Source organism: Marmota flaviventris, chromosome 17 (genome assembly GCF_047511675.1).
Source record: "Marmota flaviventris isolate mMarFla1 chromosome 17, mMarFla1.hap1, whole genome shotgun sequence".
Taxonomy (NCBI): Eukaryota; Metazoa; Chordata; class Mammalia; order Rodentia; family Sciuridae; genus Marmota; species Marmota flaviventris.
In genome coordinates this window covers 60,815,347-60,834,105 of record NC_092514.1, presented here as the reverse complement: position 1 = coordinate 60,834,105, position 18,759 = coordinate 60,815,347, and the positions used below count along the sequence as shown (strand labels likewise).

At 51.1% G+C, this 18,759-nt stretch overlaps 1 protein-coding gene across 1 annotated transcript; it reads right to left on the bottom strand.

Moving 5' to 3' along the window:
• Positions 1 to 4,244: 4,244 nt before the first annotated feature.
• On the bottom strand, positions 4,245 to 12,953 carry Hap1 (huntingtin associated protein 1). Its single transcript, XM_027947294.3, has 12 exons — positions 12,506 to 12,953; positions 11,602 to 11,678; positions 11,103 to 11,219; positions 10,817 to 10,989; positions 10,507 to 10,606; positions 10,363 to 10,429; positions 8,791 to 8,921; positions 8,388 to 8,462; positions 7,954 to 8,082; positions 7,726 to 7,817; positions 7,412 to 7,450; positions 4,245 to 6,661 (listed from the first exon to the last, which is right to left on the bottom strand). Exons 1-12 carry the CDS (start codon positions 12,951 to 12,953, stop codon positions 6,205 to 6,207), a joined length of 1,905 nt encoding a protein of 634 aa, XP_027803095.2. The 3' UTR covers positions 4,245 to 6,204.
• Between the last annotated feature and the right edge of the window lie 5,806 nt (positions 12,954 to 18,759).

Below are 18,759 nucleotides of genomic sequence, written 5' to 3'. Positions count from 1 at the left end.
AAGGTTAGACAAGCTTGTTCTGCAGATCATTCTGGTGCCATCTCCAGGTTGAAAAGGGTCTAAATTGTCTCCAGCTATTAACTTTTGCCCTTCTTGGTAGAGTGGGAAGAAGAGACATCTTTGAAAGTTTATGTCCTGCTTTTAGGCAGATGGAGGGGGACGGGGTGCCAGCCGTGCCACTTTTCTTATAGCTGCTGCTTCTCAAATGCCTTGAACTTCTTGAACTTCTCAATTGCCTTCAGCTCAAAATAACCCTTATGCCAATGAGGCATATCTTGGGTGTATACTCCAGTTTCCTTCAGAGCTTACTCTCAGTCCAAGCGCAAGACAGGTTGAAAATGATGAGGAATTAAATTTTCCATGAACACTTCTCAGGTAATGTCAGATGAGAGTTATAGGGTGACTACTCCAGTTCCCCAAGTCCCTGGATGGGAAAAGTATATTCCACTCTGTCTCCCAGGGTTTCCCAACAAGATGAGCCCCAGTTACCCAGAGCAGTAACTTGTTCAGTGATATCCTTCATTGCTTTCCTTCCTTCCCTGTCTCGCATCATTGTGTTCCCACTGGTGTTCCCTGGAACGCACCCAAACAAATGGCATTCACTTGACTCCTTGTCTCCAAGTCTGCTTCTGGGGAAACTTGTCCTAAGATAGTTGGTACCAGAAGGGATTTTAGGAGTTGTAGGAGGTAGACCCTCATAATGGGACTGTGAAATTGATTCTTCAACTGCCAACCCCCATTGTTGGTATGAAATGAGGTGCTGATAATCCTTGGAATACTGGAATATCACTATTTGTATGTGCGGGTAATGTTGGGGATCTAACCCAGGGCTTCATGAATGCTAGGCAAGCACTTACCATTGAGCTATAACCCCTCATTAGGAACGGGATGCAGGTAGAAAGGGAAGCGCAAACATAGGTGATTTCTCCAGCAATTGAGAGATAGGAGCCGCGACCATTACAACCTAAACTCTGGAGCTGGTTGGCTATTGTTAACCATCAGAGAATCCCTTGAGGAAGAAACCATGTCAGCCACTATCAACTCAAGATATGTTGTGAAAGTCCAATGGTTTCCACGGTAGCAAAGAGAAGACAAGACTGAAAAACAAGCCCAAGATCTGATTGTAAGAATGCAAAGTAATAAATGAGGCTTAAATAAGAATCCCAGCAAGTCTCCTCTGCTAAAGAACAAAAGAAATGGGACCATGAGACCTTGGGTGGGATATTTTAGGAGATATCCTCAACAACCTTGAACTCCCAGATTTTTCTGAACCCTCAGGACTAGAAGAAAAGCCTGTACTTCACCAAGGGAGAACAGCTTCCCCTTCACTGGAGACCATGCAAAAGCCTCCCAGAAGCAGATACTTCATAAGATGATGCTTCTCTTCAAGATCTGACCCTGTGCCAGGTGCAGTGAAGCATGCTTGTAATCTCAGAGGCTCCGGAGGCTAAGGCAGGAAGATCGAAAGTTCAAAACCAGCCTCAGCATTTTAGTTAAGCCCAAAGCAACTTAGCAGGACACTGCCTCAAAATAAAAAATATAAAAGGGCTGGGGATGTGGTTCAGTGGTTAAGCATCCCTGGGTTAAATCTCTGGTACAAGAAAAAAAAATCTGACCCTGCTTCTTTTGGAGCTTCTAAACCAAAAAAACTAGGGTCTTAGCATGTGCATAATGAGAAAAACATAAAGCATTAGAGAATATTAATTTGTCCTGTATTATTATTATTTTTTTTTTTTGCAGGGGGGAGTACTGTGGATTGAACTCAGGGGCACTCAACCACTCGATCACTGAGCCACATCCCAACCCTGTTTTGTATTTTATTTAGAGACAGGGTCTCACTGAGTTGCTTAGTGCCTTGCTTTTGCTGAGGCTGGCTTTTAATTCATGATCCTCCTGTCTCAGCTGCCTGAGTTGCTGGGATTATAGGCATGTGCCACTGTACCCGGCCATACTGTATTAATTTGCTAGAACTGTGCCATAAAAGACCACAAATTGTGTGGCTTAAAAACAAAACCTTGGGCTGGGAATGTAGCTCAGTGGCAGAGCACTTGCCTTTCATATGTATGGCCCTGGGTTCAATCACCAGTACCACAAAAAATAAGTGACTAAACCAGACACTTGGCTGGGCGCAGTGGTCCACACATGTAATCACAGCTACTCTGGAGGCTGAGACAAGAGAATCTCAAGTTCCAGGCTAGCTTCAGCAACTGAGCCAGACCCTGTTCCAAAATAAAAAAGGGCCGAGAATGTAACTCAGTGGTATAGTGTCCCTGGGTTCAATTCCCAGTACCATAAGAAATAACATGCCTATAATCCTAGTGACTAAGGAGGCTGAGACAAGAGGATTAGGAGTTCACAGCCAGCCTCAGCAAAAAGCAAGGCACTGAGCAACTCATTGAGACCCTGTCTCTAAATAAAATACAAAATAGGTTGGGGATGTGGCTCAATGATTTAGTGCCCCTGAGTTCAATCCCTGGTACCAAAAAAAAAAAAAAAAAAAGAATTGTGGCCACAGCAGCTGTGGCAATGGTGGCATCTCCACTAGAACAGATAAGCACAAACTTGATACATGGTATGACCTGATGAAAATCTATTTTCAATTCTTATTAGGAAGAAAGGAGCTCTCATTTAGTTGGAAGAGACAACAGTACATATTCAAGGTCTTGCCTGAATTCATGTTCACCTTCCTAACTCTCTGTCATAATATAGTCCCAAAGAACTTTGATCATCTAAACATCTGCAGAGTCTTACAGCAGTTCACAAATTGATGTCACCATGTTTATCATACCTAGTGAACAGGAAGTGGCAAGTACCCTGGTGACCCTGGTAAGACACATGTATACAAAAAGTAGGAGCATAAACTCTGTTACTATTCAGGAATCTTGGTGACGTTTTTATGGACTCAGTGGTCTAGGGCAAACTTGTAGCTTCTACTGCTAAGAAAGAGGCCTAGTACTGGGGATTGCACTCGGGGGCACTTGTCCACTGAGCCACATCCCCAGCCCTATTTTGTATTTTATTTAGAGACAGGGTCTAACTGAGTTGCTTAACACCTTACTTTTTCTGAGGCTGGCTTTGAACTTGTAATCCTCCTGTCTCAGACTCCCTAGCCACTGGGATTACAGGCGTATGCCACCGTGCCCGGCCAGGCACCATCTTAAAGAAGCAATGCCAGGCCACAGTAAAGTCCACATGGAGCTCAAGTTCACATAGTGATAAAAGAACTGGACTGTAGCAGACACTGTCAGTGCCCACACCCTGGCTGGGCACTCCCCATTGCAGCACACGCTGGCCAGGTCCTCCTACGCACCAGGCACTCCCTGTCAAGAGCTCTTCCCTCACGGCTGCAGGAGCACAGCCAGTGGCAATGCTAATGCCGCAGGGGCAGCCCTTGACCAGTGATGAGTGGGAGCTGAAGGAGGCATGTCCCCGTTATCCTCAGTGGGATAACAGATGGACTCTACATCTGTGTGTCCCAAATGCCAACAGCTAACAAGCACAGCCTTATTTATTTATTTAAGACAGGGTCTCACTAAATTGCTGAGAGCTTCAGTAAGTGGCCAAGTGCTGAGGCTGGCCTTGCAATCCTCTTTCGACTATTCCTGACAAGATTCTGCATTTGACATAAACTGGTTCACATGTCTCAATTTTGAATTGTGAAAGGTCATACTTCCTCCTCAAGTTCCAGGGAGTCCCGAATGTCGTTGCCTATATAACCCCCTTTCATTCGTTTCCTCCTATTCTCACTTCCCTGCTCCCCCAAAGAGTACTTCCTGGGATCAACTTCCAAATGAGCTACTTATTTGGTTCTCCAGGTCTGCTTCTGGGGGACCTCAGCCTAAAACAGAAAGTGACTCACCCACTTTACCTAGCCAGGGTACAAGGGCAAAGTCCCTGGATCAGAAAGGACCAGAGAAGGTGGTCTGCCCAAGCATGGGCTCCAAGGATGGGGTTCAACCCCAGCACATCATCAGCTGTTTAGACCCTGGCTTGGGAGGTCACCGAACTTGCGTAGGCCTCAGTTTCACCAATTGACAAATGTTTATCACATCCCCCCATGCCACCTGGGTTGTTGGTATGTCATTGTATTTAATGAAAGTCCTGGGCATGTCACTCAGTGTTAGAGTTCGTCCTCTCTCCACAATTTACTCCTTCAAATGGTGCACACGTGCTCGCGCGCACACACACAGATGCACACATACACACGCATACCACGCTCCCTGAGAAAGAAGACAGGAGGCTGGTCAGGTAGCACACAGGTCCTTTATTTCCTGCACCGGCACGAACACAGGCTGACAAGCAACGAGACTGAGAAGCGCTGTGGGAGGCGGGGCAGGCACTCACAGGGGTCCTGAGCCCCAGACCCCAGCTGTTTACGAGCAAAGGGGTGGGAAAGGGCAGAACAACTAGAACGAAGAAACAAGGGGCACTGGGGGAGGACGGCAGGAGGGAGGCACTGGGCCTTGGGCAGGGAGTCTGGACACTCACAGGCTACACAGGTGGTGGCGGGGCAGGGGTGACACATCACTGGGTAGAGGGACCCCTCACCCACCCACACACAGGCACACTTCCGGTTACACACAGTAATAAAGACGGAGAAGAAAGGATGAAGAACAGGGGAAGAGAGCCAGGTCCCTAAAAGTCAATAAGAACTGGGGGCCACCTTTAATTCGGGGGTCAAAGGATTTAGAGCAACCTGTTAGGAGGGTGCTCTCACAACTGGGATCCGAGTCCCCCACTCCAACTCAGTCCCACCTATCTCAGAGCTGGGTCTGGCAGGGGGCCGGCCTCCCTCTGGTCTTCCTTCACCCCTGGGGCCACCATATGATCCAGGCCCAGCTTTTGTGGCTTTTGTACCAGCCACAGAACAAGGGCTGGGGTTCCTTCAGCCTGTCCCAGAACAAGGCTCGGTAGGCTGGTGACAGACATGGAATCCCATTTTGAAAGGGGAAGGAGGGCCTGGGGTGGGTGGGACTTGGCCAGGCAATGGAAGGAGGGGCCTCTGCAGGCTGCTGGGAAAGAGCAAAGCCTGGGAGAGAAGGGAGAGAATGTGACCGAGGGCCTGACCCCCACCGGCCTGGCATGGGCAGCAGGTAGGGGCTGGCCGGCTGTATCAGAAGAAGACAGAAAGCCACCACAGAGAGTCACACAGTCACAGAAGTCATGATTCAGTTTACAAGCTGCATGACTCTACACAGTGGCCCTGCTGAGGCCGATCGTATTCTGCCTACTGGTGACCAAAGGGCCATCAGAGGGGTGACAGACCAGATAGAAGGAAGTCTGCCAACAAGTTATAAACTGGGTTGACCCACCTGGCCAAGTGGGGCACCAGGACCTCCTCTGTGGGGAGGGATGGACCAGGAAAGATGCTGTATGTAGTGAAGTTAGCTCAGATCCCCGATGCCCACAGTAGGGAGCAGGCTCAGATTGACTCCTAGCTGCATGACCTTGAACAAGTGACTTTAGTTCTCTGAACCTCAGTTTCCTCACCTAACAAATGAGAGGCAATAAGACCTGCCTACAGGGGTGTGAGGATTGAAGGAGCTAACGCAGGGTCCCATGTGCTGAGTGTCACATGCCACCTTTCATCTCTCTGAGAACTCCTTACAGGTGGGCCCAGAAGCCCCTCGCTCAGCAGGTCCAGCTCCCCAAATGTGGGGTTTCTAGCTGGGGAGAGGAGACCCTGACTCACCCACCACCCTGCAGGTAAACTAGTCCACCTCCAGACTCACCCAGGGGACTTCTCCAATTGTGGCCCTGGCTACTGAAGGCCTTCATATCAATGGCCTGCCTCAGTGGCCCCAAAGGCCCCTTTTCCTCCCAGCCCCTGGGAGGGTGGCTGGCCCTGTCCTCCTCCAGCCTCCAGTCCTGGGTGGGCAACCGGGGCTACTGCTGCAGGGTTGGGGAGCCCTGGGGACAGAGTGGGTAGGGCCGAGGGTTGGGGAGGGGTGGGCAGATAGGAAGCTGAGGAGCACTGGGGGACACAGTCCCAGCCCTGACACCCAGTCCAGCCCGCAGGAGAAAAGTGGGTGGAAAGCTGGACTTCTAAGCAGATTCCACAAAACGAGCATCGGGACCACAGTTCCCCTTGAGGGGGACCTGAGGTACCTATGCAAATGATATGCAGAGTCCATGCAAATCAGCACGCTGGGTGGGGTCAGGATGGGGTAAGTGAGCACTTGGAGGCTTGCCTACCCTCCCCTCTCATCGGCTGGATGATCTGCAGCTGGTCCGGCTGGTCGGAGGGAGGCCGTCGCGGGAGAGCTCCTCTTTCTGGCGCATCTTCTGCCTCAGCTGCCGCCTGTAATGGGCATCTTGCCAGTTGGCTAGTTGCTGGAGGACATACTTCATGTCCAGGCGAGAAGGGCCCAGGCCACTGGCCTCCAGGGCTGAGGTCACCACATTCATCCGTGTGGCCTCATCCACCTCAGGCTCCACCTCCTCCCAGGCCTCAGTGTCCTCAGACACTAACTCAGCATCTTCTGACAGTCCTTCCTCAGCTGGTCCCACCTCCTCTGTGGCCCCCAGCTCCTCTTCAGGCACCAACTCCTCTGCAGGCTCAAAATCTTCAGGTGGCATGAGATTCTCCGCAGGCATCAAGCCCTGCTCAGCCTCGAATTCCTGCTCCTGCTTTCGCTCCTCCCTGTAGCGGGGGTCATATCTGGGCAGGGAGACAGTGACATAGTTCCATATGCCACTGGCCTCTCCTCCACTCCCCCCGGACTCTCCCACCGAAGGGGCCGAGGAGCAAAGTCCAACCAGCAGGACCACCCCGCTCCTCTACGAGCTCTCCTGACCCTGCCCTGGCCTGCACAGAAACTGAGGGTCCCTCCCAAGGTCTGTCCCAGCCAGAGAAGAGGGGAGCTGGGAACTAGCTTCAAGGATTCACACACCCAGCCCTTGCCCCAGAAGAAAAGCCGCCAACTCTGCATTGGTCCCAACTTCTCCTATATCCCCTACCCTGCTGCAAGGAAGTGACCAGCAGGGATATTCACAGCCCACCCCCCAGCTAGTTGCCATAGGAACAAATCCATTGTAGAAAGGCTCAGACAGGTCAAGTAACTTGCCCAAGGACTCATGGTAAAAAGACTGAGTCCCCAATGGTTCTATCCCAGGTCATTTGCCTCTCAGTTCCTGGTCAGATGAAGGGAAGGCCTTGGTCCCCACTTAGAGCAGCCTTAAGTAGCGCACACCTGTAATCTCAGGAAACTGAGGCAGGAGGATTGCAAGTTCAAGCCACCTAAGGGACAAGACTTGAAGGAAAAGGGAGCAACTCCTTCCCAGAACAACTCTCAGTCCAGTGGGCCCAGAGAACAGGGCCTTCCCTAGAGTCCTAGGGTCACAGAAGCAGCTGCATGTGGCTACCTGGCTGCTGACTGACAGATAAGATGATGGGAGATGGCCAGCTTACCCCAGGTTGGACGTTTCCCGTGCTGGCATCCCATAATTCCTTAACAGAGAAAAGGACCTTCAGCATACTGAGGCAATGGAGCTGAAACTGCAAAGTCCCTGGGGCCCAATCACGCCAAAAAATCCCAGGGACAAATGATGCATCTCAGACTATGTCAACAGAGGGGGCTGGGTGGCACAGGGAGGCAGGGGGCACCATGGGAAGCATGCCAGGGCAGAGCGTGCGGGCCAACCCCTCCCAATACAGGAAAGTTCACCCACTGGGTAAGCAGGGTGAGCACGGCCAGGCCAGGGTCCAGGGTCCCAGCAACACACCTGCCCATAAAATACGCAGGGTCCGAAATGATCCTCCTTAGAGATGTTCTGAGCTCCTCAGCCAGGGTCTGTGGGAGATTTGGAATTGCCCCCTACAGTGGAGACAAGGTACATTGGCAGGAGACAACCCCCAGGGCCCCTATCCACACTCAGACACAGAAAGGGACTGAGAGCAGAGACACAGGGCACATGGAGGTAGTCGGATACAGAGTCGAGGAGGGTCCTCACCAGAGGCACAGTGTACGCATAGTGGGTGACAGAGCCAGGGGGTGCCACAGCATGTTGGCGGAGGGTCTTCACCTCCTCCGGGCGCTCAAACAGTACGCCCCCGCAGTCCACATACTTCTCCCGCAGGTCCTGCAGTTGGGAGCCCAACCAGAGGCTGTGTTGGGACTCTAAGGCCAAGAGGCATGAGGCCTAGGTTCCAGACCCAAAGAGCAGCACACAGGGTGACCCTGGGCAGGTCCTTGCACCCTGCTCCACCCAGACCTCAAGTGACCTGCCAGTTGGGTCAGAAAGGAAGGGAGCAGAAAATGACAAGACCCGGTCCCTGCCTGAAAGCTGCTGGTCTTCTTAGGAGAGCCAGGCAGCTGCCAAGGGCTTTAGGTCTCTGCTTAAGGCCAGGGGCTCTCAAGGGTAGGCAAGAGAATGGGGCACCTCACCTCTTCCTGGGGGTGCACATGGACTCCCTTCTCCGAGGCCAGCTGATGCTGCAGCTTCTCAGTCTCAGCCCCATACTGCAAGAACCCAGAGCCCGTGAGCCCCACCAAGGTCTCCCCATGCCAGGCACATGCACCCCACCCCACTCTACCAGGCACATCAGGGAGGGTTTGGCAGCCCTTGACATATAAGGTAGGGGACTCATGCGGCCTGGGAGAGTCTCTGAGAGGGCCGTGATCCCCTCCTTGGACAGTGAGTGGGCATGATGAGCAGTTCTCTGGCATCTCCACCAACACCCACACAGAGATGTTGGGCCTGGTGGAGGCCATGAGGCGGGGGCAGGGAGAAGGAGGCTAGGGTCCCATGGCCTGGACAGGTTGGGGAGCTCCCCACACTCCAACCCACCGACTGGCAGCGCTGCTGCAGCTTCGCGATCTGGGCCTGCAGCTGGGTAATCTCCTTCTGCTGCCGTTCATAGTTCTCCAGTCTGAGCACCAGCACCTCTGACAGCTCGGCCATCTGCTGGCTGGCCTCGGCTAGGGACGGGGTTCAGGTCAGCCCCAGCTCCCTTGTGCCTGTCTGTCCCCGCCCCTCAACCCCCCTGGAGGGCCAAAGGGTCCTACAGGGCTTGGTGTTCCTCACTCAGGTCTTGTCAATAAATGTTTATGACAGTGACAGGGACACCAGGGTACATGGTCGACAAGATCTGGTCCCAGCCCACACTGAGCTCAAGTCTATTGGGGAGACAGTTGGGGAAAAGAACTCATAATAATGCATAATAGGGGCTACAACAGAGGCAATGTCAAGGGCACATGGGAGAGGGCTTAGCTGTGCACCCCACCGAGCCTTGCAAGGTCTGGGAAAGGTTCTGGGAAGAAAGAACCACTCTTAGACCACAGAGCAGGTAGGGCTCCACCAGGAAAAGAAAAGAAGAAACAAGTCCAAGTGGAAAGTGGAAAGGCTCAGAACCAATCATCAGACAGTGGAGGGGTGTGTTCAGGGCAGTGGGGCTATCCTTTGTCCAGTAGGAAGCTTTTTGGGGGTTTTAGGCAGAGGGCTGATGTGGTCAGATTTTGGAAAACTCATTTGGGCCAGCTCAGGAAACTGAGGCAGGAGGATTGCAAGTTCAAAGCCAACCTCAGCAGTTGAGTGAGGCCCTAAGCAACTTAGCAAGACCCTGTCTCAAAATAATAATAATAATAATAGTAGTAGTAGTAGTAGTAATAGGCCTCATTGGTTAAGCACCCCTGGGTTCAATCCCTGAAACTCAAGAAAACTCATTTGGACTGTATGCAGAAGGGCCTAGAAGGGCACGAGTGTCCTGGGATAGATATAACCAGAATCTCAGGGAGGAAAGAGACTTGAGATTCATAGGGAGGTAAAAGCAACAAAACTTGGGGACCCAAGGGGTCACTCGGGAAGTTGTGAAACCCTGAGAGAAGGAAGGCCAGGCTTGGGGTGAGAGGACAGCTATTGTCTTTATATCTCAGGGACCAGACTTGAGCTCCTCGGGAACAAACACTGGGCCTGCTCATCTGCATAAATATAGTACATAGAATGACACCAGCATGCCACCCACCCACCCACCCACCCACACATGACTCTGAACTAGCTCAGCCCTGGGTGCCTGGCCTCTGGCAGCTCCTGGCTCCCTCCTTGCTCCCCTAAATAACAAAGGAAACAGGCTTCAAGTAGCCGTGTAGCTTTGGTACACTCTACAATTTGCACAAAGCACATCCTCAGGTGTTGCTTTCTTGATTTTCATAAACCCTGGGGAGATCAGCCTGGGCAGTGGGATGGAATCATTAATCCCCATTCTAAAGATGAAGGTTCTGAGAGATCAAGGAACTTGTCCAAGCTTACACAGCTACGAAGTCCCAGAACTAGGATTTGAACTCAGGTCTCCACACTCCAAATCCCAGCTTCTTCCCTCCACTCCTTAAGACAGCCCCCTACCGGAGTTACAAAATCACGTACAAAACTGCTCCACACATTCCAGGATGAGCATCTGCTCCTCATCCTCCAGGGTGTCCAGTTGAGAGGCCTGGAGGGAGGGAGAGAGGAAGGGGCAGGGCCATCATCACCCACTGCCCAGGGCCTGCCCTCCTCCCAGGTCTTCACCTCCTCTCTCAGCTGGTCATTCTCCTCCTCCAGCATCCTCAGCTTCTTCTGCAGGGCTTCTAGCTGTGGGCAGTGGTGCCGGGACTCCTCCTGAGGGGTCCTGGGGAGAGAGCAATGGGAGTCAGGACACAAAGGAGTGGAGTTCCCAGTTTCCATCTCATCCAGGGCTTTACACACCAGGGCTAAGAATGTGGTCTCAGTAATCCCAGCAACCCCGCTAGCAGATACGCTGCCTGTGATCCCCTTTACCAAGGAACCAAGAGGCTCAGAAAAGGGAAGGAACGCCCAGGTGCAAGGGCGAGATGCTCACGGCTTGCGGGCATCATAGGGATGATCATGCTTTCGCTCTTCCTCTCCTTCATGTTCCTCTTCTTCATTCTCTTCTTCCTCCTCCTCTTCTTCATCCTCATCCTCATCCTCAGAGTCTGAATAGAGCTGAAGGAGGTCATCCCGCAAGTTCACCTGGTGTCTGAGGTGTAAAATCTGGCAGGAGGACAGGAGCCAAGGGTCAGGGAGTAGACAGGCACACACAGAAGCAGGTGCTGACATGAGAAGGGTGTAGAACAACCCCCACCCCCTCCTCCCCTGCCAGTTACCTCCTCCCTGGCCGAGCCCAGCATGGCTTCCAGCTTGCTGTTCTCCTCCATCAAAACACTGTTCTGTTTCACCAGAGACTGGCCAATGCGAGCTGCCGTATTCAGGTCCCGCTCTCTCTGCAGAGGGACCACCACCCATAGGGTATACCTTCCCAGTTTCTGGGCCCTCCCAGAAGACAGTTGGAAGAAGTTAGGGGTACAAAGGGATCAGCAGGAGGCTAGGCCACTAGGAGAAACCATTCCCATCCCCTAGTTCTCCAGGTACCAAACCAGAGAGTACCGTTAATCTCCTGTGGGGCCTGACTCAGTTTTTCCTTATGAAAAAAAGAGGCCCAAGCTACATGCCTTCCAGGAGAGGGACCTTCAGCTTGACCGTCCCCCAAGGGTGGGCAGGCAGGAAACAGACAAGACCCAGAACCATACCACACACAGGGTAAAATTAAAATGGGCACCAGGCTAAGGTCTGGAGCTGGCTTTGGGTGGGGAAAGTGGTACCCACCTCCTCCAGCAAATATAACATCACTTTGATATCTTCTTGGGTGATCTTCTTGACTGGAGGTAGGTTAGGACAGAGCGCTGCAAAAGGTGGGGATGGGGCGAGAAAGCCCCACCATGTCAGGAATGTAGCATATGCTACCCACAGCTCACTGCTCCCCTCAACACCCAGGGTCATGGAGTGAGAAGATGGAGCTCCCTTCCTGCCCCCAAAAGACTGACTCATCACCCCTTACCCAGCAGGCAGCTTAGCCAGCTCACCAGAGCCTCCTGGGTCATAAAAATACTCAGTCACCCACCCCACACCTGTTGCGCGTGCAGAAGGGAGGATGAGGAGACTTCTCCAGCACTGATTCAGAGGCACCTAAGCCTCTAGAACCAATGCAGACGGCTGCCCTAGCCCAGAAAAAGGTGGGAGAAAGAGGAGGAGCAGAAGCCCAAGGCCCCGCCCACTCCCCCGGCGGAGGAAGGCGCAACCAGGACCCTGGCAGCCTAGAAGTGGCCGAAGCTCCAGCTCCGCTCCGCCCGCCCACCTCTCCACCCCCGGAGAGCCCCGCGGGCCAGCGCAAGCTCAGAGCGCGCCCGGCAGCGCCCTCCCGCAGCCCCCGCCCCTCTGCTGGCACTGCGGTAGACGGGGAGGGGGCACTGAGAGTGCGCAGATCTGCCGCAGCAACAGGCGCGAAGAGGGGGCGGGGAAGAGCGCTGGCCCTGGACCTGACGCACTGACAAAAACCAGAGACCCACAGAGATGGGAGATGGCGAAGGGGCGACCAGACAGGCATCGAAGAAAGTGACATCGCGGGGATGATGGAGGGATGAGACAGTACCAGAGAGGTACCGACAGAACCCCCTCCTCCCTGGAGCTGTCCTAGTCCCACCCGCTCCGGGATCTCAGGGACCCAGGTTACCTTCTTCCAGTTCTCGAATGAATGCGGCGCGCGCAGGGCCGGACACCCCAGGACGCCTGCCAATGTAGGCGGCAGGTGTCTTCCAGATGCTCGCCGCCTTTCCAGTCCCCAGGCCAGTGGCCTTGGGACCATAGGGCCCTTGGAATATAAAGCGGGTCCACGGCGCATCCGAGTTGTCAGGCACGGACTGGCCAGATGGGCGCTGGGCTCCCGTCTTGGCTCCAGCCTGGGAGGCCGGGCGAGATCCGGATTGGGATCCTGAGGCTGCTCGGGAACCTGTCCCCTGTCCAGTCGCCGGTGCCTGCGTGGGGGCGGGCTCGGGCTCTGGAGTAGGACTGGCTACCGGCGGGGGAGCCGGGGTAACTGTTGCTGGGTCCCCGGAACCGGACCCGGAACCGGACCCCGGCCCATCCCCGGCGCATCCCTGTCCCTGCTCTTTGGGGCGCATCTTGAGTCCGCAGTCCGCTGCCGCAGCCGAGCCTTTATAACCTGTGCCCGGAGCGGGCGCCCCCGGGCTGTACCACGATTGGAGGAGGGGGTAGCCAAGGAGCAACTAGTGGTGCCCGGGACTCCGAATCGCGCAGGAAAGAAACAAGTGGTGGAGAAATAGAGGGATTGCGTAAAGAAAGAGAGAGGGAAAGAGTTGGGTGTGTTTCCCGCGGGTTCCGCTGGTTTGGGTTCATAGTGAAGGATTTCTCCTCCCCTTTCCATCTCCGGAGAATGGTTCCGCCCAAAGCCGCCGCTTCGCAGAGACTAGGGTACCCGGACTTGCGGGTCCCTGTTAGGAGCACCCCCTCCCCTCGCCTTCATCACCGGAGGAGCTTCCGGCTGCCTTCCCTGGTGTCGCACCAGCTAACCCAACGTTGTAAATACGGGCCAGGGTGACCTGTGCGTTAGCGCAGTAGGTATCACATCTTCCCGGGTTGACCGGGCTATAAATTCGAACTCCAGTACCAATTTCAACGTGCTACCCGACCTGGCGCGTCACACACTGATCCTGTCGCTCACACCCCCTTGTTTGCACTCGGCATCTTCCATCTTATTGCGCTTCCTCTTTCTTTACCTCCAACCCTTATTCTCTTTGCCCACCCCTCGCCATCCTGACAAACACCTGTTCTTCTCGGGAGAACCCGCTAAAATGACTTGCTGTGACAGCTCCTCCAACCCCCTCCACCCCCATCCCAGAGCATCCCTTATCCGGTGGCCTGTACTGATTGATGTTTGTCTTCAAGACCAGACCATGTGCCTGTGAGCACAGCGCAGGTCGCCGGAAGTCGGTAATGAACTTGGGGGTGTGGTGGTAAGGAACGCAGTGGCTATTCCTGCAGGAACCTACAAGATAAAAAGAAATGGCTACTGCAGATTCTTTTCAAGTCTTGAAATCATCCTTGGGGGCCCCATTTCCTTCTCAATGCCAAATCAATCGCCGGGCTCTGTTGAATTTATCTTTTTAATTATTTCTCAAATGTTGGTCTCCTAAAAGGTCTGCCCTTTTCCCAGATGAGGATTTATTCTCTTTTCTCAGATTATCTTAGTACCTGCACTCACACGCCCACCTTGCCCTAGATCCAGATGTGTTGTTCCAACCTTGGCCCATCCCTCACACCTATACTCCTATCTAAGCTAGGGAATGCCAGGTGCCCCCTCCCAGTAGCTACCAGTCTGAGCCTGAGCCTCAAACAAGGACTGTTGCTAAAGGTCTACGCTTAAGACAGAGGCTTCTAGTGTCTTTAGGGCCAGGTTTCCTGGACACAGCCTGTGTTTTAGTCACCTTTTTCGCTGCTGTTACTAAAAGATCTGACCAGAGCAATTGTAGGGGAGGAAAAGTTTATTTGGGGGCTCACAGTTTCAGAAGTATCAGTCCATAGAAGACCAGCTCCATTCCTTGGGGCTCCAAGTGAGGCAGAACATCATGGTAGAAGAGTGTGGTGGAGGGAAGTAGCTCATATGATGATCAGGAAGCAGAGAGACTCAACTCACTAGATACAAAACATATATACCCCCCAATCCACACCCCCACTGCCACCTCCTCCAGCCACACTCTACCCATCTTCAGTTTCCACTCAGTTAATCCCTATCAGGGGGCTAATTCATTGACTGTCTTAAGGCTTTCATAACCCAATCATTTGTCCTCTGAACCTTCTTGCATTGTCTCACATGTAATTTTTTGAGGGACACCTCACATCCAAATCATAACAACCTGGAAAAAGAAAGACAGGAAGAAAAGAAACCCAGGAAGGATCAGAGTTCCACACCCACCAGCCCCCAACAAGTAACACTAGCATCAAAATGTTTCCTTCTTGCTGGGTTATATGGCACATGCCTGTAATCCCAGCAGCTCAGGAGGCTGAGACAGGAGGATCCAGAGTTCACAGCCAGCCTCAGCAATAATGAGGCACTAAGTAACTCAGTGAGACCCTGTCTCTAAATAAAATACAAAATAGGGCTGGGGATGTGGCTCAGTGGTTGAGTGCCCCTGAGTTCAATCCCCAGCACTCCCCCTCCTCCAAAAAAAGTTTCCTTCTATCTGGGTTCATTCATTTGACAAACATGTATTGAATGCCCACTACATATGTCAGCCACTGTGCTAGACTGGCTAGAGCAGGGACTGAGAGAAACCAGATCTTTGCTCTCCTGGAGTTTAGAGTCTGATAAACAAGAAAAGAAAAAGATAATTACATATTTCAGTACATTCTCTGAACCATACAAACAGGGAGCTATGACTGAGAAAACCAGAAAGTACCTACTCTGACAGGTTGGAGAAAATCATTAACCACATAATCCTTTTCATCTCAGCCCACATCTGGGATGTCAGTCTACACAGCCCACTCAGATGCCCCTCCCTCTGACACAATAGCCTCCCTCCAGAGGAGCCAGCGTTTCTCGTTCCTGGTTGGTAGCTGAATCTTGGGCAATTCACCTCTTTATCCCCACATCCCTCACACGCAGGGATTCATCTGCCCACTTATCAAAGTGCAGTCCTATCTAATTTTGTTGGCTATGAATCCAGCCCCTACATTAGCAGGGGAATAATAAAGAACTGGTACCCCAGCCAAACTTGGACCCCTGCTAACCCCTGACCACATGGTGTCCACTCCATCTTCCCCTCCTTTCCCTGGGACACTTCTGCCACATTGTTGAAAATATCTTGTGAGCCCAGAGTCCTTGGAGAAAATAATGGGGCACTTGAGATCACATTGTATTTTATTAGGGGTAGAATCTTTAGTAACTTTTGTTGGTTTTGTGTCTTCTTTAGTCTCGTTTCTTTTTATCCTCCTAAATCATTATTCATTCCTCCAACATACGTTTATCAAACACCTGATGCCAGACATTGTGTCTGGATTTGACACACATCAGGGAGGGACAGCTACCAGCAATAAACAAAGAAATAATGAAAGAGAAGCCAAGTGTGTGTGGGGGGGAGGGGTGTTGCACGTTGAAAAGAAGCTGTCAGCAAAGGAGAAGGAGACAGTTGAGTCCTGAGCTGGGGGCAGGAGAGAGCATGGCAGGCTATTCTTGAAAAGAGATAAGAGGCTACAGCAAATGCAGACCTGAGCCCAAGTGGCTGCATTGGAATGAGCAAAGGGGATTGCAGGATGGGTCAGGAAGGGAGCAGCAGGGCCATGGATGGGACCTGCCCAAGGCAGTGGAGAGCTATTCATCCCAGGGTGACATGATCTGACTTAAGTTTCAATAGGAAGGCTCTGTCTGAACGTTGTCAGTGAGAGACAAAGGTAGAAGTCGTGTGGCTATTAAAAGGGCTACAACCTGTATATACAGTTGTCCTTGCTATCTTTGGGGATTCCAGCACCCATCACACACACCAAAAGCCTCAGATATTCAAACCCTTCTATAAAAGGGCATAGGTAGTGCCGGGCACAGTGGTGCACACCTGTAATCCCAGTGGCTAGGGTGCAAGTTCAAAGCCAGTGTCAGCAACTTAGCAAGGCCCTAAGCAACTTAACAAGACCTTGTCTCAAAAAGAGTTTGGGAGCTGGGGTTGTAGCTCAGTGGTAGAGTGCTTGCCTAGCATGTGTGAGGCACTGGGTTTGATTCTCAGCACTGCATGTAAATAAAATAGACATCCATCGACAACTAAAAAAATAATGGTGGATGATTCAGCGGTTAAGTGCCCCTGGTTTCAATCCCTGGTACAAAAAAAAAGGTGGGGGCATAGGCAGTTTGCAAATAACTTTTGAGCATCCTCCCACGGGATTTAAGTCATCTCTAGATTACCTAATATAGCCAGATGTGGTGTTGCACACCTGTAATCCCATTGATTTAGGAGGCTGAGGCAGAATAATCACAAATTTGAGGCCAGCCTCAGATGTTTAGTGAGATTTTAAGCAACTGAAGACCCTGTCTCAAAGTAAAAAAGTCTGGAGAATAACTCAGTGGTAAAACATCCCTGGGTTCAACCCCCAGTACCTAAATAAATAAATAATAGAACCTAATACAATGTAAATGCTGTATAAATAGCTGTTCGTTGTATTCTTTAAGAAATAATGACAGCAGAGCATGGTGGCACACACCTGCAATCCCAGCATCTCGGAAAGCTGAGGCAGGAGGATCACAAGTTCAAAGCCAGCCTCAGCAACTTAGCAAAGTACTAAGCAACTCAGTGAGACCCTGTCTCTAAATAAAATACAACGTAGGGCTGGTGATGTGGCTCAGTGGGTGAGTGAGTGAGTGCCCCCGAATTCAATCCCTGGTATCCCCCCCAACAAAGTAATAATGACAAGGAAAAAAGTCTAATGTTCAGTACAAACATGATTTTTTTTCCTAATATTTTCAATCTACAGTTGGTCGAATCCATGGACACAAAATAGATGGAGGCCTCTGTGAATGATTTTGCATTGGAATCACCTCTGCGCATATTTTAGACATTTTGCATAAACTTACCTTATCTATACATGCCCTCGTATGTAGATATCAAAATCCTTGCTATTTTTTAAATCAAGGTAAAATTTACATGCAGGGAGTCAGGCATGGTGGTACACTCCTATAATCCCACTCAGGAGGCTGAGGCTGGAGGATCGCAAATTCAAAAACAGCCTCAGCAATTTAGTGAGACGCTGTCTCAAAAACATGTTTATAAAAGGGCTGGGAATATAGCTCAGTGATAAAGTGCCCTTAGGATCGATTCCTAGCACCAGAAAAGGAAAAAAAGAAAAGAAAAGAAAAGGAAGGATGGAAGGAGAGAAGAAGGGAAGGAAGGAAGGGAGGGAGGGAAGGAGGGAGGGGCAAACAGGCTGGGGATGTAGCTCAATGGTAAAGCACCCAGGGTTCAATTCCCAGAATCAAAACAAAAACAAAAATTTACATGCAGTGAAATGCTCAGACCTTAAAGGAAACATTGAAGCTGTAATCAGTTTTGACTGAATGTGAATCAAAAACACAAATTATTTCCATCAACCTTCTTAACTCTTTCCCAGTCAATCCCTATCCCAAGAATCTAGGACTCATCTGGTTTCTTACCTACCTATTCAACATGAAATAAATGAAATCATACAGTATGATTTTTTGTGTGTCGGGCTCACTCAATATCATATTAACCCTTTTGAATGCATCAGAAGGCCGTTCCTTCATATCACTAACTATTCCTTGAGCACAGTCAGTGCATTCTCCTATCCATGGGTACCCGGGTTGTCTCCAGGTGAACTATTACAAATAAAGCCACTATGAATGTTCTTATGGAAGCCTTTTAATGTACATACCTCTTGACTTTTCTTTAATGAATACCTAGGAGTGAAATTGCTGGGTCACAGAATAGACATATATTTAATTCTCTCAAAAACTGACCACATGGTGGCCCACACCTGTAATCCCAGCAGTTAGGGAGGCTGAAGCAGGAGGATTACAAATTCAAAACCAGCCTCAGCAACTTAGTGAGGCCCTAGGCAGAGCAGTGAGACCCTGGCTCTAAATCAAATATATACATATATATATATAAAAGAGTTGGAGATATGGCTCAGAGGGTAACTGCCCCTGGGTTCAATCTCCAGTACAAAAAAAAAAAAAAAAAAACCCTGCCAGATGATTTTCCCAGCAACATATGAGAGTTCTACTTGCTTTCATCCTCACCAAAATTCAGTGTCAACAATTTTATTTATTTATTTATTTATTTATTTGTGGTGCTGGGGATGGAGCCCCAAGCTTCACACATACTGCGCAAGTGCTCTACCTCTGAGCTGCATCCTAGCCCCAATAAACTTATTAATGTTATCCAATCTAGTGGTTAGGTAGTGGTGTCT